Raw genomic sequence first — 26140 nt, forward strand, 5'->3', positions numbered from 1 at the left:
GAAGAAAGTTGATTAAGAGAAATCTCGTGGTAATTTGATTTTACTAATTTTTGTTCTATTAACTTTTAATTTCACCCATTTTGAATCGTCTTATTTAATTTTATAACTCCTATATGATATATAATTTTATATTTATTTTTGATTCTTATATAAGTTATAATTCTATATATACATACTTTTTACCGATTTTTTAATTTCAATTCTTATATACCTTATATTTATATTGCTTTTTATAGATAGGAATTTTGTCTTAATTATTTTAATTGACTTTGTTTAATCAACGAATAACTCAATTATTATCTCTAATTAAATGTACGCCAAAATAGCTTTTAATATGATGTTCATGACAAGTTTAATAGAATAATTGCATCGGTTTTTCAAATACAAAAATATTAAAAACTAAAAATAATAATATTTTTTTTATAAGAGATAACTCTTTTTGGTGTTACTTTAATTTTTTTACTTTTTGGTTCATCAATTTTTTTTTATCGTAGTTAATCCGCAGCCGCTACACTTCGGGTGCGTACTGGGTAAACCCTACGGGCTCACACAATAGCCTGCAAATCACGTGAACCAAGGTAAACCGCAAACGACATGCTCTGACTCAGAAGGTATAATCATAAATTCTCCTCTCGTGGTATTCGAACTTGTGACCAAGAGGATAGTTTTCCTCTCTTTAACCATTCACCCCTTTTTGAATCTCATTATAACTCTAAATGTAATGTACTATTTTTTATAATTTATTATTTCCTATATGATATATAATTATGCCTTATATTTATATTATTTTTATAGATTGGAATCTTACCTTAATTACTTTAATTAATTACTTTAATTACCTTTGTTTAATATTAACTGTAATTAATAACTCAATTATTATCTCAAATTAAATTTACACCAAAATATCTTTAATAGGATGATCGACAATCTTAGTGGAATAGTTAAATCGATTTTCCAAATACAAAATATTAAAAACTAAAGAATTTAATTAACTTTTTTCTTTAATTTTAATAAAATAAACAGAATCCTATTTACATTGTAATTCATAGATTCACGCCTATAATAGTTATGTTTGTTCGGAGGAACTACTTCGTTAGGAATACATAATAAAGTTTAGTTTGATATTCTATAAAATTTGAGTTAATGAAAATTACCTATAATTTCAAAATAAAATTGGTCATTACAATAATAATATTTTTTTAATAATCTATTATAATCATAATTTAAATTTTATTTTAAAAAAAATATTTTTAGCATTGATATTTAGATCTCGACTGTGCTTCGCACGGGTTATCAACTAGTACTACTAAAAAATACGAACAAAGTCTTGGCCTCGTGGGCCTCGTAACTAAATTACAGTTGTACACTTCAATATGGTTAAAACTCGATTAAATAATATCTGATAAAGTAATAATTACTCTTAACTAATAAATTTTGTCGATCTCAATTTGAGCCAATGTAAAGTAATATTTTCGCTAAAAGTGTAAGATAATACAAAAATTAAAATATCATTGAATGGTCCAAGTAATATGTAAAGTAATAATTCTAAAATTATAATTATATATATATATATATATTGATAACATATTATTTGTAAAAAGCCCAACTTTCAAACCATTGTCAAGCCCAAGTCCAGAACTGTTGGGCTTGCTGAGCAGGCCTAACTCCACATTAGTATGATATTGTCCGTTTTGGGCCGAGCCTGCACGGGTTTGTTTTTGGGCACCTCCCAAAATGCCTCATACTAATTGGAGTTATCTGGTTGCTTATATTCTAGCAAACTGCCCCTCCCACAAACGATGTGGGACAACTCCTAACAATCTCCCCCTTCACACATCGGACCCGACACCTGTCGATTCTACCTCCTGATTGTGTGATCTGGCTCCCCCTTGACCCATACTGGAAGTCCATCTGCCTATCTGCTCCCCCTAGGCCCAAATTGGAAGATCCACGTGCCTTTTACTTGAGCCCATTCTGGGGCAAGCCCATCTGCCTCTTCCTAGGTCCATTCTGGAGCCCACGTGAGATTGTTATGGACCGTCTCAACCTGAAGCTCTGATACCACTTGTTGGGCTTGCTGAGCAAGCCTAACTCCACATTAGTATGATATTGTCCGCTCTGGGCCGAGCCTTCACGGTTTTGGTTTTGGGCACCTCCCAAAAGGCCTCATGCTAATTGGAGTTTGTCTGGCTGCTTATATTCTAGCAAACTGCCCATCCCACAAACGATGTGGGACAACTCCTAACAATCTACCCCTTTACACATCGGGCCCGACACCTGTCGATTCTGCCTCCTTCAGTGTGACCAGGCTCCCCCTCGACCCATACTAAAAGTCCATCTGGCTATCTGCTCCCCTAGGCCCATACTGGAAGGCCCGTCTGCCTTTTCCTTGAGCACATTCTGGGGTAAGCCAATCTGCCTCTTCCTAGGTCACTTCTGGAGCCCACGTGAGATTGTTATGGACCGTCACAACCATAGCTCTGATATCACTTGTTGGGCTTGCTGAGCAGACCTAACTCCACATTAGTATGATATTGTCCGCCCTGGGCCGAGCCCTTACGGTTTTGGTTTTGGGCACCTCCCAAAATGCCTCATACTAATTGGAGTTATCTGGTTGCTTATATTCTAGCAAACTGCCCCTCACACAAACGATGTGGGACAACTCCTAACAATCTCCCCTTCACACATCGGGTCCGACACCTGTCGATTCTGCCTCCTGATTGCGTGATCTGGCTCCCCCTTGACCCATACTAGAAGTCCATCTGCCTATCTGCTCCCCCTAGGCCCAAATTGGAAGATCCACCCGCCTTTTACTTGAGCCCATTCTGGGGCAAGCCCATCTGCCTCATCCTAGGTCCATTCTGGAGCCCACGTGAGATTGTTATGGACCGTCTCAACCTGAAGCTCTGATACCACTTGTTGGGCTTGCTGAGCAGGCCTAACTCCACATTAGTATGATATTGTCCGCTTTTGGCCGAGCCCGCACGAGTTTGTTTTTGGGCACCTCCCAAAAGGCCTCATACTAATTGGAGTTATCTGGTTGCTTATATTCTAGAAAACTGCCCCTCCCACAAACGTGTGGAACAACTCCTAACAAGAACAAGGCTTATAAGATCCACATTGCGTACAAGGTCTACACAACGTATAAGGTCCAGATAACAAATAAGGTCCACAAGATGTAGACATGTACGAGCAAGACAAAATGTAAAAGGATAAGACATGGTGCAAGACAAAACGGAAATGGACAATACGTACAGCAAAGCTAATACAAGCACATGATCTAGACATCGGGACAAACACAACTGACACAAGGTCGACATTGACCCTCGACCAAGATTCTAATTTATAGCCTTTGTCCCCCACGTGGATAAAATGTCATGTGCCTTGCACATGACATGTACCTATATAGACCCCACAATTACTTCAGTGGAGATGGTTCACAAATTCATTATATTTCTACTCCACTCAATTTCTGATAAGTTTGTTCTACCTTCTCTCTCTTTTCTCTCTCTAGAAATACACACATAATCACATACTTATATTATGATCTCTCCTACTGAATACATATTCTCATAACCCCTCGCGAGCATTTCCTTTTCAGGGAGCTTGGAGGTGACAAGGTCGACAATCTCAACAAGATCAAAAGGTTGACAAGATCAACAAGCCCGACAAGTCCAAATACACTTCAACAAAGTCAACAACATCAATAATGCCCACATGGTGAACAAGCCAACAAGTCCATTACACATCTATTCTAACATAACACTAAGGAAGTAGAGCCCGATGGTAGAGCGACTTACTATATATATATATATAGAGAGAGAGAGAGTAAAGTTCTATGGAGTCCACCTTTTAATTGGAGTCATCGAGTCCATCTATGTTCTGCAAATAAAATATCTTCTAAAACGTGTTATATCTTGCAAAATATGTTTCACAAATATCATTACTTCAATAAAATCATGCAAATCTCATATATTTACAAGTACAATATGTATGTTCTGCAACATGAACATTTATGTTCTGCAAACTAAGCATGTTTTGTGGAATAATATATTTTGCAACGTTCTACTAGTAAAATTTATACAATCTGCAAGATTTTCAATAAAATTGTGATATTTGTAGAATATCATTCGAAAAATAATACGTTTTGCAACAATTTAAGCTATATTTTAATTGCATAACATAAATGGACTCCAAGGACTCAAATGAAATAGGGGACTCCATAGAACTAACCCATCATGAGTTAAAAAATATTATAAAACATATTATTTTTCTACGAACATCACTATTTTATTGAAAATTTTACATATTACATACATATATACATATGTTACCATTTAAGGATACATAAGCTCCCAAAGTTGACTCCATACATCCCTTTTTCCTTCGTTTAATTCTTATTTTACTTGACCTATTATTATATACTCCCTCTTCCTTACCATTTCTTTACACTTTTCTTTTTGTGATGTCCATTCCAATTTTTTACATTTCAAATTTTCCAAGAGTAGTAAAGTTTTTATAATATAAAAAGTAAACGCTTCCACTACTTACCTCCACTATACCACTTTATACATGAAATATTAATTGGTCTCATCACTTTACTCATTTTTTTTAACTTTCTCCCTAATTTTTTATCATTTTTTTTAACCTCTGTATCCAACCCAAATGTAAACAAATGGTTGGGACGGAGGAAGTATTATGATAAATTAAGTCTTTAAAATATTAAGCACATATGCATGTCATGTATTGTACACAAAGATTGTAACGGTTTAAATGAATTTTTGAATGCACATTCAATTTGAGGATTATTTTAGTTATTTTTTTAAAATTTATAATTAAAGTAAAAGGAAAAATTATTAAGAGGGCATATTTTTTTTAAGAAAGGGAAATTGTTCGTAAACCTTATATTAATTTTTATCTAAAACTTATTACTTGATTTTATGTACTTTACCAAAACATCAACTTAGATAATTTTTATCATTTGTAATAATATCCTAGCTTGGATGACATTAATTAGTAAATACCAAAACACTTCAATACTTAAATATATGTATATTTCTTATTTGATTACATAAATAATTTTAAGTAATTTAAGTTCTAAAAAAATAGTTTCTCTGTCATTTTTAATATATATAAAATGTATGTAAAGAATTTAAAAATAATTTAAAAATATCATAAAACAAAAGAACAGTAATACATAAAAATACTAAAGCAGACTAAGTTCGCCCGACTAAATTCGCCCGTGCTTGACACCGGTTATAATCAGAAAATAGCAATTCACTGTAATATTTTACTTTGCTAATAATAAAACCTAATTGCAATACATAATTAACTTGAGATTGAAATAATATTATCTCTTAATCTCTTCTGCAAGTTGCTTTGCGCCGATATACCTTTCGCATTAGAAGATACGACATTATAAAAAAAAAAAATTAAACATCAGCTCTGCAAATGAATCATAATTTGATTTTACAAATCTCAATTTTTATTTTTAATTAATTTTTCTTTCCGTTTTTGTCTTTCTTGGCAGCTGAATTGCGTTGTTCTTCTTCAATATAAGCTTCTAACTTATCTTCTGCTTCTTGAACCTGCAATTAATTTTAAATGACCACCAATTAATTAATTGCTACATTCATAATTCTCTCAACTATAAATAAAACAAATAAACAACATCCATAAATCAATCTCAGACCTACAGTATTTATAGTTTAGATAAATTATATAAACATGTGCGTTTGTCAAATATATAAATTAAAATAATGCATTAATTTCCCACCATGCCCATTAATTTTATGAACGTGCATGGATATGGTCAAATTATTCAATACAGCTCAGATGCAATGCAATACATATGGACTTCAAAAACAGTTTATCTAATACGTGTTTAAGAACACACAATAAATATCATTTTTTTCGAGTGTTGACCATGTTTAACGACCTCTAATTATTAATATAATGAACATTTGCATGCATAATAATTTCATCAATAAAAATATTTAAATTCATTAAAATTAATACTTATTATATGTTCTGGACACACATTAGAAAGATCCTGAGTAAACGGAATGTGATGCTGATGGCTGTATTTTATGTTAAATTTTAAAAAAAAATTGTCAAATTTCAAATTCATAATTTTTTTCGGCTTTTAAGATAATGGCTCATGCTACTTCGTGAACGTAAAAATGACTCGTACTATTAAAATTGAAATAAAATCTGATTTTTTTAAAAAAAGAAAAATTGCGGAAGCCTAAAATTAACTACTAATTTGCAAACTCAAAATATTGACAACTTAATCAGAATTTAATGTAAAATATGTTCACGGCCACGTAATTACCTCTTTAAAAAATGTAAGCACGAGGGCAGCGGATTAAATGGTGGAAAGCAAGCAATTATGGAGCATAAAGCCATAAACAATGTTTAAGTGATGACATGGTTCGTATAAGGGATTTTGTATGGTGTGTCCAATCGTACATAATAGTCACTAACTCCCATATAAATGAACTTTTCTTATTGGTGGTTGAATAATAAATATTAATGACCGCCTGCATTCACATCAATTTCACCAATAAAAAAACTCATTTTTATTGAAGTTAGTGACCAGACACACATTACAAAGACAGTTTATATAATAATGAATTAAATACTGATTAGATTAGTTAAAGAAAATGATGATCAAGGGATGTAGTAGTTAGGTTTTGACCTTATCGATCATATTGTCAAGTTGGTCGGCTTCCTTGGCAACTCTTTCAGCTATATTTTCAATCCGTTCAAGTGCCTTCTTCAGCTTCCCTTCCGGCAAGTCATCTGCTATGTTTTCTGCAAATTTGTCTACCTTCTCCGCCATTTCCTCCACCTCCTCCACTAGGTCTTCCACCGTCTGTACTGCCGATTCTAGTTTTTCTGTAAAATCGATTCATTTCAAAATCAGAGATTAGTTCAGGATCAGTTTTTAGTGATATACGGTAACACACACACTTAGTGACTATTTGGATCACGAGATTTCAACTCAGTTACGGTTTCTGTTTAATTGGACGGGATTCCAACTCAGTTAGCGGGAATAAGAATAAAATCTCAATACAAAAATGTAATAGAACCTCATGAGCCAAACGACCTCTTAATTCATACATATTACCGGTCATGACTTGAATCGGCTTCCAGATCATAATATTTGATATTTATACGTAAACTCACATGTATCATTACTAGAAACTATCACAGAAAATGGAAAGAAGTACAGGAGAAGTTGGCGATTTTGAGCAGAAATTTTGGGAGTTACCAAATATTTTAGAAATCTGAGATCAGTTCCTATGTAAAATTAGGGTTGCACAAATTAATCGTAATTAGCTTAGTAATTAAGTATGAAGCTTCATGTGTCTTACTTGTCCAGGTTAACAAAGCTCCCCACTTGTTAGTCATCAAGGGTATAATAACTGTCACGGCTATCCCCAGCAGCCATTTCTTCCAAGAACCTGGAATTCCTCCCGGAAGTCCACCCGAAGAAGCTGGAGGTTCCGGTGGACCACTACTCGAGCAGACGACAAAATTCCTACAAAAAATGCACAACTTTTCAATAAAAGATTTCACTAGAAAATAGTAAAATTACATGTAACTTTGTTCTGTTTGTGAATTTTCTGAGCACTGCAGCTTGATTCGAGTTGCACTTACCTCTTCACTTTCGTGTCGTGTTGCCATATCGAATAATGGAGTCTCCGATTTGTCGAGCATGAAGATTTATTCCAGTGTTTTGGTATCCGTATTTGGGAGATCGGATTGAAGATTAAAGTCTGCAATCTAGGCAACGGGGTGGTGGTCTTGGTCGAAAAATTGTGGACGAGTGATTGTTTGATAGACATGTCTTGAGATTGTTCGAACTCTAGCTGGATGCTACTAAAGTTAAGAAATGTTGACGAGAGTATTGTATGTGCATAAAATACTAGTTAGATAGACTAGTTGTTGAGTATTGAAATCTGGGTAGTTAGCAAAAAAATCATAAAAGTTTCCGTCAATTATTATCTCCCATGCTGTAGCTGTTTAATTAGAGCCCATAAAACTCATATAAGGCTTTACATAATGTAGGCTTTGAGGAAGTATGTGATCACAAGAAAAAGCCCATAAAACTCATGCAGGGCTTTACAGAATGTAGGCTTTGAGGAAGTAGGAGACTAATGGTGTATTATATTCTCCATATCAAGTCATCATGGTCTCTGTAGTCTCCATTGTCCATTTAGGCCCATGTTTAGTTGGCCGAAAAGAGCCATTATAGAGCACCCACAATGGGAGCCCTGTTCATGCACAGGGATCCGTGAAATGGAACTTTCGAAGCAAATTAGTATCAGAGGATATTAAATAAAAGGGGGCAGGACCTCTGTGGCGGACCTTGCCACTTCCTGACATTGTTGTACGACAAGTATTATTTTATATTTTTTTATTCTTTTGTACACTTAATCTCATATTCATGTACGTATATTTAATAAGAGTTTATTATAATTTAGATTATTTTATTACTCAACCGGGCTTGACAGCGTTGGAGTATAGTGGCAATTTATTTTAGAAAGGACGATAAATACCTACATGACACATAAGAAAAACCGGAAAGGGTACTCCCATTATGGATGCTCTTAGACACAAAAGGAACGAACACCGGGTGATCTACTCTTCAAACCTGAATAAACGTTTACGAATGAGCAAGATGTTGAAGAAATAATATGACCTTGCTTCACCTAAAGTCAGTGACTTGCCATGAGTGTGTGTTCAGCATAAACACAATTGTTTGTGGTTGACAGATTGCGAAACCTGAACTGTTTTGCACATACACTAGCTATGCATAAAACACATACACGTACCAAGATGTCAATGTCCTACCAACATCTGATAAAGAAGTATCACGTTTTTTATATACCAAACACCACCATGAACTTAAACAACAAACATTTTTTACACAAATCTATTCACATTCTTCGCAAACCAATCATGTAATCTCCAAGTCTATATTGGTATGTTTCTAGATTGCGAAGGTGTCACAACCAAAGCTTCATTCCCCTTCTGTCAAAACCAAGAAAATGTGAAAAATTAGAACTCTTTAGACTTTAGCCCCCGTGCACACTCAAATGGCTGTCAAACACCGAAAACTATTTCCATCTTCATCACCAAACAATACGTTTGATGGTTGTTCTGATATCTGTGACCCTATTGTTCCGTACCCTGATTTTGATGTCCTTCCACCACCGCTAGCTCCACCTCCACCACTCGAATCATATTTTATCAGCAACAAGTCTAGCCAACACGTGTCGCCTTATGTGATTATCATAATCAGCTTACTTGCTAGCTTGTTTCTACTTGTAGGCTATTATGTGATCATCGTAAAATATTGCAGGAATTGTAGCAGGTTCAGGAGAAGAAGAACGAGAACAACAGACAGTACTATTGGAGATGGAGATGAGGAGTTTCTTGATGAGATTCATGGCCCGATACTTGATCATCCGATATGGTACATCACCACTGTTGGTTTACAGTCTTCTGTTATTAACTCGATCACGATTTTTAAGTACAAAAAATTTGATAAGTTGATTGAAGGTACGGATTGTTCTGTTTGTTTGACTGAGTTTCAAGATGATGAGACATTAAGATTGTTGCCAAAATGTAACCATGCATTTCATATACCTTGTATTGATACATGGTTAAGGTCACATACAACATGTCCGTTGTGTCGTGCTGGTATTGTGCCTAATAACGATGTAAATATTTCTTCTAATTTAGCTCAAAATGATCAAAATTCAAGTGTTTCTGGGAGAAGGGAAGAATCACATTTGGAAAATGTGTCAAATGTTAGTGGAATTATGGATTTTAATCAGGTGAGAAATGAGATTATCGCAAGTAGGGAAGTCGTCGATGATGGTGGAACCGAAAATTGTGAGACTGGTGATCAAAGAAAGGAGATTAAGAGTATCAGAGCAGATATGTTTTCAGATAGGAATAGTACTCCTGAGATAATCGAAAATTCAAGCAATAGTATAAAAACAATGAAGAGGTCGTTTTCAGTGGATTTAAATTCGACTGCAGAAACTTTTCTGATAAATTTCGATGAAAGATCATCATCTGTTGCAGAAGCTCTTCCCGCGAGAATGAAGAGATCAGTTTCTTGCAGTGGCAAATCTTTCTTGTCGAGGCATTTTGGAAGCCAAAGCGCTGTTCTTCCATTGTAAAATTTGAAGATTTTCTTCTCTAATACATCGAGTCCTCGATTGTCAGAGACCAGGACCCTTATATACATTAATAGCGGTTCATTTTGGGGGCTTCAATCCGCAAATGTGTGCCAGTACAATCTGATGTTTGGTGATTAGTAGTTTCAGGAATTTTGAAAATGCAGTGCAGGATAAATAGTGAATGTGTGATCATTGTTGGGCTGTTGTACAAAAATAATTAAGTCCAGCCAATGTTTGTTTGGGAAATCAAATGTGGTCCATATTTTGTTAATTAGTTCCTGAATTTTGATGATTGCTTTCATTGTTTCTGGCTTCATTAGTATCAGGTAAACCTCTGGTTTAAAGCTGTTTGTTTTAAAATGGAAAAATAATTTAGTTGTTTCACTTGTTTGTAGTTGGTATACCTACTAGTCTGCTAAGTGCCAACACTTCCTGTTCCGAGGGCAGCTTAGAGCAACTTCAACCGCCTCTTAGAATCAAATATAAGGAACATGGACAAAAAAATTATTCCAATAGTATGCTAATTATTTCTTAAATCAATAAGATCCACTAAGATCTTCTTCTCATTTCTTATATTTAGCTAACCTCTCTCATTTTCTAACTTTTATTTTATAATATATATTTGAAATAAACACTTTCTCTTTCTTTACTCTATGTAATAATGTTACTTTTTAATGATTAAATATTATATAAGGAATGAATATAGGGAATATTGTTGATGTTGAGAATAGCTATTAATGTCTTAAATTATTAACATCCAATATTTTATATTAAATTTAAGTAATGAACTAAGAAGCTGTGGGAGATACTCTTAGAACGGCAACTGAACTCCAACTTATAAGGATTAATGGGCCATTTTTTCAAAATTTTACCATTGTTCATTATAACCCAAAATTTATATCAAAATAGTTATAAAATGACGTGGTAACACAACTGGATTCCATATTATTATAATAATAAGTAAAGTCATCATTTTCAAAGTGTTTGAAAAAAAAATTATAACAATATTTAAGATATGTAGCATTTTCCTTAACAAAATGAATTATTTTTCAAACTCTTATCATTCTCAAAATAATATTCATTTATCATTAAACACATCCAAATTAAATATTTTAAAAAAAAAATTAGCAATTATTAATATTAAACCTCATTCAAATTTTGAACAACGTTCGACTATAAGAGCGTGATTTTTTTTGCAATTTAAATAAAGTTAGTTACGTCTGAATTGTTCATCACTATTAATATTAAAACTTTGAAAACTTGGGCAACACATCTTTTACAAATTGTTAGATTATGCATTAGAACTTTGAAAATTTTGGATTTTTTCTTGTAGTTACATTGCCTATTAAATTATTCTTAAATAAAATATTATTCCCTTCGTCTCTAAATAGTTATCACACTTATCATTACAATGCATATTTATAAAAACAAATTCATTTATATCCTCATATATCTAATTTTAATGCTTAACTCTATATTTAATGTAAAAACTCAAAACTCACCTTTAAATATATTAATTAAGGGTAAATATGTAAACAAAGTAAAAATTTAAACATTCTTTTTTTTAATCGGAAATTAAATATTTTTTAATATGTACAATTATATTTTAAATGTAACAACTAAAAAATAATATAGGATTAATATTATTTTAAAAGGGTCCCATTTAATATTTTGTCAAAGCCCTCCAAAAGGCAAGGATCGGGGGCCTGTCTGCTAAATACCTGGTGATTGTGATTGAGCCAGAGGATAAAAAAAGGGAAAAAAAAAGGTTTCAGGCATTGAAAGAATTTATGGAACATGCAATTGACAAATTATTATGACAAAACATTTATCTATACTATATTATAATACTATATTATAATAGACGAAATATTAAAAGTTTGGTAGTCGATCAGTCGGTACTTGTTGAAATTACTTAATTAACCTTATTTAATTATTCTAATTCTAATTAATGGGTCGATCAATTCTATTTATAATTGATATTAAAGTCAACTTCCTCTATTAATTTACCAATTTCAATTATATTTTATATCGAACTCTATATCATTTTAATTTATATCAAATTCAACATCTTCTACCAATTTATATTTTAATTCATATCAATTTCAATTCTATTTTATATCGAACTCTATATCATTATAATAATATTAATTTCAACTTCTTCTACCAATTTATATTTTAATTCATATCGAGTTTATATTATTCTAATTTGTTACTTCGAGCTAAATTAAATTTAAGCAAACTAAATATTATTATTAAGATTCAGTTGATATATTTTGTGAATCGGGCTAAGATAAAATAATAATACTATCAATACTCCTAAAAAGGTTATACTAATGAACTTGGATAAATAAAATAATAAGGATAAAAAATTACATTATACAATTGATTTAAACTAACACAAACATAAAATAAAAATACAATTTGATTAAAAATAAAAATAAAATCATATATACTAATTATTCAGTCTAAAACAAAATTATCTTATTGATCTAGACTTAAAAAAATTAATATTAAACTAAAAATAATTAGTTTGATTTGGGCAGTGTACTTTGCATCTGGTTAAAATAAAATAATGTAAACCACTTATCCGAGATAAATCAAATTAATATTAGACTAAGTATAATTCGTATCCCATTGTTGGGAACTAAAAAAATAAATTTTAATTAAAACATAAATATTTTTTTTTGAAAAAATATACATAAAATTATCAATAAAACTATATCATTCAATCATTAATATTGTCATTTTCAAATATCTTTTATAGAATTATAGTTAATCGATTAGGTAATCATCATGCTAAGATAATATTTTTAAGGCCCCAATATAATAAAGACATTATATTTTTACCCTTTATAAAATAATAATTTCGTTATAAAAATATTTCCCTTCTTACCAATTCTATCACTTTAAGTAAGTTTAAATGTTCAAAAAAGTTATAAACATATACGTCTACTAATATAATTATTATGAAGGCATATCATTAAAAGTTTTAAATGAACAAAATTAAAAATTGAATTTAATTTTTTTTAAAATTATATAATATTAAAAAAAATTGTACGATCCATGCATCGCATGGGTTTTAAGCTAGTACTATATAATATACGAAATATTAAAAATTTGGTAGTCGGTCGGTACTTGGTAAAATTACTTAATTATCATTACTTAATTATTTCAATTATAATTATTAGGTCGATCAATTATAATTCTAATTGATATTGAAGTCAACTTCCTCTATTGTTTACCAAAATTCGATTTTATATCGAACTCTATATTATTATAATTTATATTTAATTCAACTTCTTCTACCAATTTATATTTTAATTCATATCGAGTTCTATATTATTCTAATTTATTACTTCAGGCTAAATTAATAAGCAAACTAAGTATAATTATTAAGATTTAGTTGATATGTAATGTGAATCACGTTAAGATAAAATAATAATATTATCGGTCCTCCTAAAAAAATTATACAAATGAATTTGGATAAACAAAATAATATATTTTATTTATCCAGGATAAAAAAAATATATTATACATTTTTTTTTGAAACGCAATAAATTAAAAAAGGGACAAAACCCAGCAATCCACCAATACAAACGTACCCAATTTATATAATTGATTCAGACTTAAAAATTAAACTAAATTATCTTATTGATCCACACTTAAAAAATATAATATTAAACTAAAAATAATTAGTTTGATTTGGTCGGTGTATTCTAAAATAAAATAATATAAACCACTAATCCGAAATAAATCAAATTAATATTAGACTAAGTATAATTCGTATCCTATTGATGTGAACTAAAAATCAAATTTTAATTAAAAATATAAATATTTTTTATAAAAAAAATACACATAGAATTATCAATACAACTATATCGTTCAGTTAGTAACATTGTCTTTTTCAAATATCTTTTATAAAATTATTGTCAATCGATTAAGTAATAAACATGCTAAAATAATATTTTTTAATGTCCCAACATAACGAAGACATTATATTTTTACCCTCAATAAAATAATAATTTCGTTATAATAACATTTTCCTCCTTACCAATGCTATCACTTTAAATAAGTTTAAATGTTCAAAAAAGTTATGAACATATAGGTATACGAATATATTTATTATGAAGTCATATAATTTAAATCAAAATTGAATTCAAATTTTTAAAAATATATATATAATATTAAAAAAAATCTGTGCGATCCGTGCATCGCACGAGTTTTAAATTAGTATTAATATAAATTATGTATCTATTATAATTACAAACTCTATAAATTATAATTTAGCTTGATATCTAAGCGCACTCAACTTCTTTCTTAGTGTGAAATCAAACACTTCCAAAATTAATTTTATTAATTTAAATTATAATATAATAAAATATTTATTAAATCAAGAAAAAATAGAAAAAAAACAATAACAAATCATCCATATACACTAATATTCAAGACTCCCACTTTTCTATAGGTCATGCACGCGCCATATATGTTGTTGAAAAAGAAAAGACTTTTTAAAATTTTAACTATTGAAATTTTGAATTCTTCAATAATATAATACATACAAAATAATATATAAATATTTTAACTTCATTAATCTCAATAATATATAACCATTATTTTCATAATTTAGTTTTACGAAATAATAAAATTATAAAGATTATAATCAGTCTGTGTATCGCACGGGTTAGAGGCTAGTTATTCTAAAATTCGGATATATCAATTCGTAAATCAGTACTGTTTGTTGTAAGGAATTTTAAGTGATTAATCACATAATCAATGATTAATCGTATTGATTAATCGGAGTATTAATCGGAAGTAATTATTTAATTAAATAATAATATATTATTTTATTTAAATTTCATTAACCTTTCATAAAATTTAAAAATATAATACCACTTATCATTAGTCCATATTTAGTATTCAAATGAAATATACATCATTTTTTTATAATTAATCATTACATAATAATTAATACTCACTGCTTTGTAGTTTGAAAAGTCTGAAAGTTAGAAATAAATTCGTGATGTGCTAAAATTAGTTACATAATAAATCTAATTACATGAGATTGTGAAAAAATCAAGAGTAATTTAATTGACAAACTTATTCAATTATTCGAAATTAGGATATGGGGTATATGATAGTTAATAAAATTTAATATATGATTATTAAATATTAACGGTTATTTAAAATTTTAATTTTTATTTAAAAAATATTTTTTTATTAATTTTTACCATTTAACTGAATTAACCGATTTTGACACAAACTGGCCAATTTTCGATGAATAGTCTCACTTTTGATCAGTTTTTTAAAAAAATGTACTTTAACCCGATTTCGGATTAATTGGAATGAGATCGTCCGAACTCTGATTAATCAATTAATCGACCGATTTTTAGAACAGGATCAACAAAATTGTTAAGCAAATAGTCATTACAATATATGTCGAATACCCAATTTGAGCTCGCAAGGATTGACTCAGTTGGTTAAAGAGTGGATAACTATTATTTTGGTCGCTTAAATGCGGTTTACTTGATTCACGTGCTTTGCATGTTATTGCTTAAACCCGTAAAGTTTACCCGATGCGCAACCGAAGAATAACACGGCTGCAAATTGCCTACTATAAAAAAACCTGGTTTGATGTTGCTTCTCTGTTGACCATTTTACTTTCCTCCTTTTTATCATGTCAACACAAGCAACTTACTATTTATTTAAGAAAAATTAGGTGAGACTAGACAGTCATGAATCATGAGGAAGTAGATTATTTCAAATAATTGACATAATGCAGACTCCAACAAATTCAGTGCACTAAAAATCAGCCGGAATTCTTCGTTTATTAAGTTCAACTCCCGTGTGAGTGTATAATTTATGAGCATAAAAAAAAAGTGAGGTACAATTTATTCAAATTATATGTAATTTTGTAAATTACATAAACCAAACTGCAACTGCAATAAAACATTTCTATAAATACTTAAAGAATAAGAATAATATCTTTATGAATAATTCTAACATTCTAATGTTTCAAAAAAAACATTCTAACGTTATACTCACTCCGTCCGATTCACAAACAATGACGATATAACATTTCCAAAAGTCAAACAAGCTAAAGTTTGACCGTATATTATATATTATTAATTTATAATTTTTTTCAAATGTAAAGTTAAAATGATAATGGATCAAATTTACCTTTTTAGCATAAAAAATTCATAATTTGTGTATCTAATAAAATTTGTTTATGTTTGCTCAGATTTGCGACTGAGGGAGTAAGTTTTTTAGAGTGACACTGTAAAGAAATCCTCTTTCGTATAAAAAATTAAAAAATAAAAATAAAAATGTTTATACGTGAAATATATTAATATGTAGTAGCAATTATATCAAATTTAATAGGCCTAATTGAAATTATGAATTCAGCAGGTCCAGATGGAAGCAGGTCTGACCTTAAGAGTTATGGGCTCAATTCAGTAATGAAAGCCCAGTAGTGTCAATTTTGTTCTTTTTTTAGGGTAAAGCCCAATAGCTTCATTTTTTTTCTTTTTTCTTTTCTTGACAAACACTTTAGTTTTATTTCATTTTAACTTGTTAAAAAATGAATAATGATTGTGGTCTCAAATTAGTACCCAAAACGTCATTTAATAACATATTTTGGTATTCAATTTTACGTCTAGCACCATCACTTCATTTAAATAACAAATTTTGATACTCAATCATTAACCCTGACACTATTTTTAAAATATTTCTACTCTCGCAACAATTTTCCTGCACCAGATTAATTCAATGGTAGAGTACTATTCTTTCATAAACAAAAATTGGATCTATCCCATATAACATGTAAATTTTCTCGGCTAGCCTACATATTAACTATTAAGTACTACCTCCGTCTCTTTTTATTTGTCAGATTTCCTGTTATATAAGTGAAATTGACCAATTTTTGACTTAAGATTAAACATTACTCCTATATTATTTAAAAAACTAAAAATTACATATAAGGTAGATTAAAATTACTTTTCGGTGATCTAATTTTTTTTTATTTTTTTCAATTATAAAATATTAATAAATCTCGGTCAAATTCTAGTCAATTTGACTAGGTCAAAGTCAAATATGACAATTAAAAAGAGACGGAGGAAGCATCACCCTGTTCAATCTTATTAGCTAGCTAGAGCTTTTTGGCTTGTACATTGCAATGCCAAACACACCATGTTACTAATATGTGTATGTTGTCCGAAGCTCTTATTTTACTCATTTTATGGAAACTATTAATATGCTCCGACCATGATCACACTTGCATAATGTGCACATATCCAAAACTTATTCACGTGTCCCGCCCATTACGTAAATGTACAATTTACACCTATAAATCAAATCAGAAAACATATCCGATAAATCTTGTTTAAATAGAGTTTGGCAAGGGGTTAAATGTACGCCTTTTCCTCGTTTCGAATACTGAAGAGACTGTTTTCAAAAAGACCCCGATTTGTGTATGAGCATGCATACATCGTGAAAAAGGGAAAGATAACGATAAATCGAATACTTGACAAAACGAAGTAGCAATTTCAAATAAACATAAATCTATTCAGATAATTGTAGAATTGATCGAGGTAGTACATGAGCCCATGGTTATTCACATGTGACTTACCTAAATATAAACGCGTTTTTCTCGTTAATACGACTCTAATATTCGAAACTTAGATCCAATACGACCGTAATGAACATCCCAAACATTATTTTTTATATGACACAAATACTCTAATATTAAGTTGAGGCTTGTATTTGTAAATAATTGGCTTTTCACGTAATAAATACATGCATAGTCAAACCTTTGTTTTTCACTTAATAATACTCCATTTGAGATGATTACTTTATTCATCAACGCCTAATTCTATACAGGATATAAGTGAACTTTCATATTAATTTACTTCAAATTTCAGGATAATATATATTTATCCATCATTTTTTTGTTGTTCCTACAATACAAAACTATTGCATTATTATTACATCATATATAGTTATTATATAAATTGTCATGCATATCTTCTACCCTACTAGTACAAAAAAACTGAACCAAGAGAAAAAGATTTAGAAACTTGATAATTCTGGGCTTTAGAAAAAGAAATACAAAGCGCTCAACTAAACATCAGCTTCTTCAATTTTTGCCAGCAATTGATTCACTCCATCAGCTATCTCGTTTACAGTATTCATATGGCAACCTTCTTCAATCTGTTACATGCATTAAACATACACATTAATAGAATAAAAAAAATGTAATTTAAATTTTCCACGACGCAAATTGATTGATTGATGAAGAGTAAATTACGAAGTGGTAGCTGAACTTAACTGGTTGTAGCAATTTGGTGACCGGAGTTTCAAATTTGAATTACGATAACCACACTTTTGCTTTTATTCTTCGAAAAATTGGCCAGGAGCTACTTTTTTGAGAAAAATAGTGATTTTTTTTAGGAAAGTGGATTTTGGCCGCCTTTTAAAAAATAAAAGTAATATTAGGCTAAATTATTACGAATTTGAAATTTCGGTCACAAAAATGCTGGACATGGTTAAGTTCGGTCACCACCAATTTACTCGGTAATTAATTAATTACCTTAAGGCTGATGGTATAGAAAACCATATCTTCAACTGTTGTGACATTAACATGTAGAATGGTGAGCCACATACTCTGAAGACCAGCTACAATTTTCATCAACTGTTTGGGACGTTTCTTTGTCAGCATCTTCACGTTTGCATGGCTTTCCATCACCGTGACTTCTATTTCCCCGTGAGCCGCGACAGCAGCACGCCTCTCTGGTTCCGTCACTGCTTGATCATTCTCGGATGAAGTGGTCGATTTAGTTGAAGTGCATGTTGAGTACTGTGGGAATGTGAAGAAATCCGAGAACAAACGAGGAGAATTAACAGTGGTGGAATAATCCTCTGAATTATTTTGATTAGTTGTTTTTTGCTGTGCTTTTAGGGTTTGAAGCTGTTTCTCCAGTTGCTTCACATAATTGATGGCTCCTCCAATTATTGAAGCTTGATCATTCTGAAAATAGGAAAAATGAATAATTTGATTAAAAAATGCAGATGATGTGACCAAAACATTGGCTAATCCATGTCGGTTGGTAAAATAAGACAGCATCGGCTAATTATTTGGAACAAACAAAGAAAAATAAATAAACTAAATACACTTGTATAGGGACAATTCCCAGTAGTATAATAGCAACAAGCAATGCTATGACAAAATTTTTAAATATATATTCAATTCACAGTCGAATAGTACGTAGCTAAAATTCTTAAGGCTATGCTATGGAATATGATATTAAGAGGAAGAATGGCACTCCTAGAATCTAGAGTTCTGCTAGAATGTAGACTAAAGCTTATAATGTTATTTGATCTTAATTAGCCCCAAATATCCGCCGAAACATATTTAAGTATGGAGAAAAGAAGGGGGCTATAGTCTAAACTTACGATTTTAATAATTATTTGAGTTTAGTCCCAAATATTTGCTGAAACGTATTTAACCAAATCCGTGTATGGAGAAAAGAATGGTGCTAGTGTGTATACTTACGATTATAACGTTATTTCAGTTTAAAACACGTTTGACTAAATCAATGTACGGAGAAAAGAATGGTGCTACAGTCTAAACTTACGGTTATAATGTTATTTGAGTATAGTCCCAAATATCCGCCGAAACACATTTAACCAAATCAATGTATGAAGAAAAGAATGATGCTAAAGTCTAAACTTACGATTATAATGTTATTTAAGTTTAATCCCAAATATCCGACGAAACATATTGAACCAATCCAATACACCTCATATAATGGTATTACGAATTTGCTTATCCAAGTTATACAGACTACTAAACCAAAACAAGGAACAGCTGAACAAGTCAAGCGAATACACAGATGTTAGTGCTTTCATCAAAATAGATTGATTGAGAGCTAGTAATATCAATGAAACTAGCTAAAAGAGATGTGTATGACTTACCCTTTGAACATAAGCAGTAGGCATCAATGACCTGATAACAGCAAGATACTCATTCATCTGTTTTCTCCGGTTCCGCTCAACAGCAATATGAGTCATTCTTTGGCTCTCCATTTCTTCCTTGTTCTTGCAACTTCTCGTTCTCCTCCTTCTTTTCCGATTCGTATGAGTCACTGGCGCCTGAAGCGTTTCAGGCGCCAGTGACATCTCCCCGGACACTATCTGTCCATTAGTCCCGCAACTATTCGCCCCGTCAGGCGAATACAGCTGATCATTGTTTACATCTGGAATCATCACCTTTGAAGAACAGGACTCATGTAAAGTACTAATCTCGTACTGTAAATCATTCGACTCAATATTCACGTTCGAGATTAAAGAAAAATCGTTATGTTGTGAAATATAGTCACACCCCCGGAACTCCTTGCCACCATAACAAAATGAATCTTGTGGGAACAACACATTTTCGAGTGCCATTTTCGCAACTCTGTTAGCACTGTTATACGAAATTCTCCAGTAACAGTGTTTTTCACTTGGAAAGTGTAAAGACTTTTCCGGAAAATAAAGAAGTATTAAGACAAGAGAATTGTTTAGGCGGAAGGAAGTGAAAGAGTGTTTTTATACACATGAAATTTTTATTTTTTTTAATATTAAAATAGAGGAGAGGCCGACTTCAAACAAAAATCCCAGACAAAGCTACAGAAAACGTACACGTGACAAGGCGAGCAAGACCAGTCATCATGGTCTCTTTATGCAAATGCATTGTATTTCAGTATTTCACATCACTTCTAAGTTTCTTAGTACCTTTTACAATCAAGGTTGATTTCAATTTTCACTTTTGAGTTACTGAGCAGGTGCACTATCCTCCTTTATATTATAAAGGCAATATTATTTGTACATAAACATTCTTCATGAGTGGTAGGCTATGTTTCTTCTACTCTTAATCGGCCGCGCTCACGTGACATGTCGGACACTTGACACTCCGAAATGTTACTTATTTTATGTCAGATCTTTTGCCGAAAATATGAATGTTTTGATCATCAAATATAAGTCACACTAATTATTTAAAATAAATATTTGAAAAGAAAGAAAGAAGCAAGTTTAGAGCATCTCCAACCACATAGAAACCTTAGCTAAAAATCATTAATACATATTATAAATAAAAAATATAGAGATTATGTAAAAAAAATCCATCTCCAATGGTACATTCCCCTTATTTATAAATATAACCTCTTGATGTTGGCTATATTTGTTGAACCACTACAGACCTGTAAGAAATCTGTAAAAAAAACATTTAATCATTTATTACTATATTGAAGTAATATATTCTATTTATAACAACATACAATTTTAATAACATACTATTTTTAAAATATAACTAACCAATATAGCCAATATCATCGAAGTACAATACCTTACAGGTTTAACAAATTTTACATATTGTTTTACAGGTCCAATTTAGCTAACTAATTATAGCTAACACCATTGGAGATGCTTTATACGAGAAAAATACTAAATTCGCAAAGTTCTTTAAATATCATGTTTAATCTAACTTCTAGTTCACTCTAAAAACTCTAAGTTAACGTACTTGTTTATTAACAAAAGAGCAATACTAGAGACACATAAACATTCTTCGTGACCGGTAGGAACTAGGGTGCAATCTATGTATCGGTAGAATATTTTGAATTTTTCTACTATAGCATCGACAAAAAAACTTAAATTTATGTATAGTGTAATTTTTATAAAATCCTGATTCCGTCACGGATTAGACTGCGTACCAAGCATAAATTGCAAGAATCAGTAAAACAAAAAAACTATAAAATCTTCAGAGCATGGCCATCTTATAATTTTGGAATGTTTAACAAGTTGAATCTTAGCTGTGATCATATATCTGAGATAAGATTTACAAGTTTGCATGTGTAGAGAGAGAGAGATGAAAAAGAACATGAAATGGAGCACTAGACAATTTTACACTGAAGCCTTTGGATTCACCAAGAAGGTAAAAGGCTATGAGTAGGGCCAGAAAGAGAGAACCAAGTAGTAGTACATGTTTTTTTTTTTGAAAACTAGCGTCAAGGCGTTGAGTCGAGGGTAGTCTACACTAATTCACAAAAGATAGTCACCATTATTCACAAAAAGACAATGAAAGAGGGCTGGTACTGCAACACCACAGTATTATTAGTCAGATTTGAATCTCGTGAATGAGTGAGTGAGTGACTCAACTCTACGCTGCCTTCCAAATCCATACTAGTAGTAATATTATAAGGTCGGATCCCATCCACTGGCACAGAAGAAGAGGCAATGATGCCCCCCCCCTAAAGTTGATTGCAGTGGCCTCAGGGTTTTCTGGTGACATATCTGCTAAAAGCTCTGCCTTCTGCCATCTGCAACTTATGTAGGTTTCCCGACAAGTTTACGTTCACCTCGACTTGTTCACGAGAGTGCTAGTATATCATCCCACCGCCATGAACGAACGCCTGATTCATTTTACGTTCAAGTTTTAATTGAATGTTATGAACATTTGTCTGGGAGCTACAACAAATCATGCCAATGATTTCTTGATCAAGCGGTATTTCGCTCGTTCTCGAGAGTTCGAATATTAACCGAGAGTGTGTTTTAAGAAAAAGTTAGAGCAAATAGATTTGCACATATATGTCATCCATCAAAGATTTTTTTAATTAAGGTTACAAAATGACGTGACATGACACGTGTCGTGTGAGCATATATGAATGTCCGGAAAAAATTTCAATTTTTTAAATATATATAAATGTACATATATGTCACAAATTAAAGAATTTTAAAATTAAAATCACAAAACTCGAAAATCAATTCTACTAACTAACATTTCTAAAATTTAAGTAATCGCCCGATTTTCCGATCCAAACAGATTCGCCTCCGTTTTGTAGCAGAGTAATCCACTGATTTTAAGAATACCGACTTTTAATAGATGTTCACACGGTAACTATGGAAACTTTTAGATACTCACTTCAGGATAGTGAGCGAGGTGTGTTCAACATGTCTGCGGTTGCCTCCCCCACAGATGATAAAGCAGGAGAAACATTTCTCAGTATCATCCAGTGTTACAGATTTCGAAAATCAGAACTATTCGGTTGAGGTACCGATGTACGATTTATTGGACGATTTTTAAAAAGTCTGATGATTTATCAGCGATTTATCGGAAATCGGTTAAATCGGGCAAATATTTTTAACCGATTTTTGAACGATTTATCGGCGATTTTTGAAAAATCGGCCGATTTCTATAACAGAGATATCATTATACAATTGTGTCCCTTCTTCTCATTTTTTGGACAAGAACGAGAAATGATGTATCATTACCTAGAGCTATCTCATCAAGCTCACCGGGAAGCATGTTCAATAAATACTTTGTTATATTATGTCTAGACCCGGCAAAAAGGATCTGATTCCGATAAACCAAACTGAAATTCATTAATTCGATAAATATGTGAAACCCAATTTAAACAGGTTTAAAAATTGTCCGAACTGAAAATTTAATCGAAAATAATCCGAAATACTAGATCTGATTATAACTTGGAACCGATCGGGACCGAAAAATATATTATCCGAACTGGATATGACACAAAGTAAACAATATTCATATTTAAAACAATTTTATATTTATGATAACATAATTATTTAAACATAAATTTTTGTAAAATTATATTATATTATATTTATAATATAGCCCATCGCTTTTCGCATGTCCTTATCAATTATCATATTTATAGGTTTGTAATTGTTTAGTAATTACTCGAATAAATTAAATTAAATATAGATCTTGGAATATGCTCTTTGAAATATGGAACAGTCTTCGTTATTCCTTGTTAATAAAAAAAGATGTTGTCTCCAGCGTATTTTTTGAGCGAAACAACCGTTAAACATTCTGTAATCGGTAAATTTATTATCTTATCTAGCGCCAAAGGCCCCAAAAAGATGCCATCGCCGGAAAACTAATAGTACTCCGTCCCTAAAAACATTCATGTGTAGTACACATTTGTCAATTCACACTTTTGATTGTTAATATTTTTAATTTTGTAATAATATTAAATATAAAATATTTATTATATTAAAATACTCATAAATACGAATCCAACAAAGATTATTTTTTATTTTATAGATTAAACGTAAATTTATAGTCAATCGGTTATCATGAATGAACAGTACAAAAAGTCAAAACATAAAACACATTTTGGGACGGAGAGAGTATATCGGTGACTAATCATTCCTGCTTATCTATACTATATTATAATAGCCGGAATAGAGATAATTTGGTTCAACGGTTTTGTTCAACAATAATTCTCTAATTTTGATTATTACAAAAATAGATAAATAGTGTTATATATCTAATAAACTACTAAATTATTAAACTACTACTAAATATAGTATACTTATCCTACTAAACTACGAATACAACTTATCATATTATTAAAAGATATAAATAATAATGTTACATATCTGTTAAACTACTAAATTGTTAAACTACTAGAAATATTCTATTTATTTTACTAAATTACGACCACATGTGATTCTATTATTTTTATTAAAAATTTATAATCATTATATATATTTATATAAATATTTTAAAAATATAATATAACTTGATAAATAAAAATTTAAAATATTAATGGAAACCCGTGCATCGCACCGAATTTATGCTAGTATTATTTAAAATATAGAAAATACTAAAATGTCAACAAATCGTTATTTAAGATTTTTCCTGGAATTTTAACATTTTTTGTAATTTTTAAATTATCATTTGCATATACATTTACGGTCTTATATTTTCTACAAAATCATTACATTTTTTTTGCAAATATATGTTTCTATGTTTTTTTCCAACTCTATTGTATTGTGTGGTCAATAATGTTATGTCTTGTTTTTCAAATTTTTCCCTAATTTTTAATGAATGTAACTATTGTGTTAAATTAATGTTAATTTGTTTATAATTGTTTGTATTACATATTTTTCTTTATTCGATATTTTTTTCCTTGTGGACATAGTTGTAAACACTTAAATAAAAATAGGGAGTTGGGAAATAAACTCGAGAAAATGTCCAAAATATCTTAATTTTGGGTTTTAACTGTTCAAAATATATTTTTTCAAAATATACGCATGAATGACATACGTGGTGTTCATATTAACAAAATTTAAATACTCGTTACTGAAATTTGTGTTGGTACTCTATTCTCATTTCTCATATGCGTATCAATCAGCAGAATTTAAAAAAAATGATAACAAAATCTGGAATGCATATTCAGCAGATATGCCTATCAATGGGTATGTAAACGCTTATCGGTATTTTAAATAATAATAAAAATAAAAAATTAATAAGTATCGAGTTTAATTAGGCATTATTTGTAAGTGTATATTTGTTTTTGGAAAAATGATTTTTTTCGTCACCCAACTTATCGTGTTTTTAAAAACTTACCATTCAACTATTATTTTTTTTCTTTTGTCTACTAAAGTTAGGTTCATATTTGTTTTTAGTCACTAACGTTAGGTTCAGATTTGATTATTAGTATTATGTCATATGTGTCTTATAAGAAAGCTTATATGTGTATGAGTTTTCTAGATGTTTATGGAGGAGTCGTTTAATATTTGAATTATATAAATATGTTATAGGAAGACACATATTTTTTAAAAATCTGATTAAAACAAATGTATATACATTATGAACAGACGTATAAAATCAGTTCATGTACGTCTTATACGTATCAATCAGTAGAATTTTAAAACAAATGTCCTTGTACTTACAACTCATGCCTAGGCAAAACTAATCCAGGGTTATGTACTTAATTACTAGTTTAGCATGTGTTTAGACCTGAAAACGCGCTTTGCATCACCTAATTTAACCTCGACATGTGAGAGACCAGAGGCTTTGATATCGATGGAATATTGCATTATTCCGTTAATCCAAGGATTTTAATATATAATAAGAGGTCTAATTAAATTTA

The 26140-nt window shown here is 30.7% G+C and overlaps 3 protein-coding genes across 3 annotated transcripts; 1 reads left to right on the top strand and 2 right to left on the bottom strand.

Moving 5' to 3' along the window:
* Nucleotides 1-5276: 5276 nt before the first annotated feature.
* On the bottom strand, nucleotides 5277-8073 carry LOC141711346 (uncharacterized). The gene is made up of 4 exons (XM_074513743.1): nucleotides 7666-8073; nucleotides 7380-7546; nucleotides 6701-6900; nucleotides 5277-5588 (listed from the first exon to the last, which is right to left on the bottom strand). Exons 1-4 carry the CDS (start codon nucleotides 7851-7853, stop codon nucleotides 5496-5498), a joined length of 648 nt encoding a protein of 215 aa, XP_074369844.1. The 5' UTR covers nucleotides 7854-8073; the 3' UTR covers nucleotides 5277-5495.
* An 836-nt stretch (nucleotides 8074-8909) lies between these two features.
* On the top strand, nucleotides 8910-10588 carry LOC141711347 (RING-H2 finger protein ATL54-like). Its single transcript, XM_074513744.1, has one exon. It carries the CDS (start codon nucleotides 9108-9110, stop codon nucleotides 10200-10202), a length of 1095 nt encoding a protein of 364 aa, XP_074369845.1. The 5' UTR covers nucleotides 8910-9107; the 3' UTR covers nucleotides 10203-10588.
* A 7442-nt stretch (nucleotides 10589-18030) lies between these two features.
* LOC141711348 (transcription factor bHLH94-like) lies at nucleotides 18031-20773 on the bottom strand. The gene is made up of 3 exons (XM_074513745.1): nucleotides 20175-20773; nucleotides 18790-19227; nucleotides 18031-18410 (listed from the first exon to the last, which is right to left on the bottom strand). The coding sequence occupies exons 1-3, from the start codon at nucleotides 20643-20645 to the stop codon at nucleotides 18321-18323; spliced, it is 999 nt and encodes a 332-aa protein (XP_074369846.1). The 5' UTR covers nucleotides 20646-20773; the 3' UTR covers nucleotides 18031-18320.
* Between the last annotated feature and the right edge of the window lie 5367 nt (nucleotides 20774-26140).

Source organism: Apium graveolens, chromosome 3 (assembly GCF_009905375.1).
Source record: "Apium graveolens cultivar Ventura chromosome 3, ASM990537v1, whole genome shotgun sequence".
Classification (NCBI taxonomy): domain Eukaryota; kingdom Viridiplantae; phylum Streptophyta; class Magnoliopsida; order Apiales; family Apiaceae; genus Apium; species Apium graveolens.

Excerpts from the sequence above, each read along its gene's own strand:
- LOC141711346 (XM_074513743.1), bottom strand. The coding sequence starts at position 7,853 with ATGTCTATCAAACAATCACTCGTCCACAATTTTTCGACCAAGACCACC. Across the intron at positions 6,901-7,379 it reads AGCTTTGTTAACCTGGACAA|AAAAACTAGAATCGGCAGTA; the intron begins GTAAGACACATG and ends TCGATTTTACAG. Across the intron at positions 5,589-6,700 it reads TTGACAATATGATCGATAAG|GTTCAAGAAGCAGAAGATAA; the intron begins GTCAAAACCTAA and ends AATTAATTGCAG.
- LOC141711347 (XM_074513744.1), top strand. The coding sequence starts at position 9,108 with ATGGCTGTCAAACACCGAAAACTATTTCCATCTTCATCACCAAACAAT.
- LOC141711348 (XM_074513745.1), bottom strand. The coding sequence starts at position 20,645 with ATGGCACTCGAAAATGTGTTGTTCCCACAAGATTCATTTTGTTATGGT. Across the intron at positions 19,228-20,174 it reads CTACTGCTTATGTTCAAAGG|AATGATCAAGCTTCAATAAT; the intron begins GTAAGTCATACA and ends TCCTATTTTCAG. Across the intron at positions 18,411-18,789 it reads TCTATACCATCAGCCTTAAG|ATTGAAGAAGGTTGCCATAT; the intron begins GTAATTAATTAA and ends TGCATGTAACAG.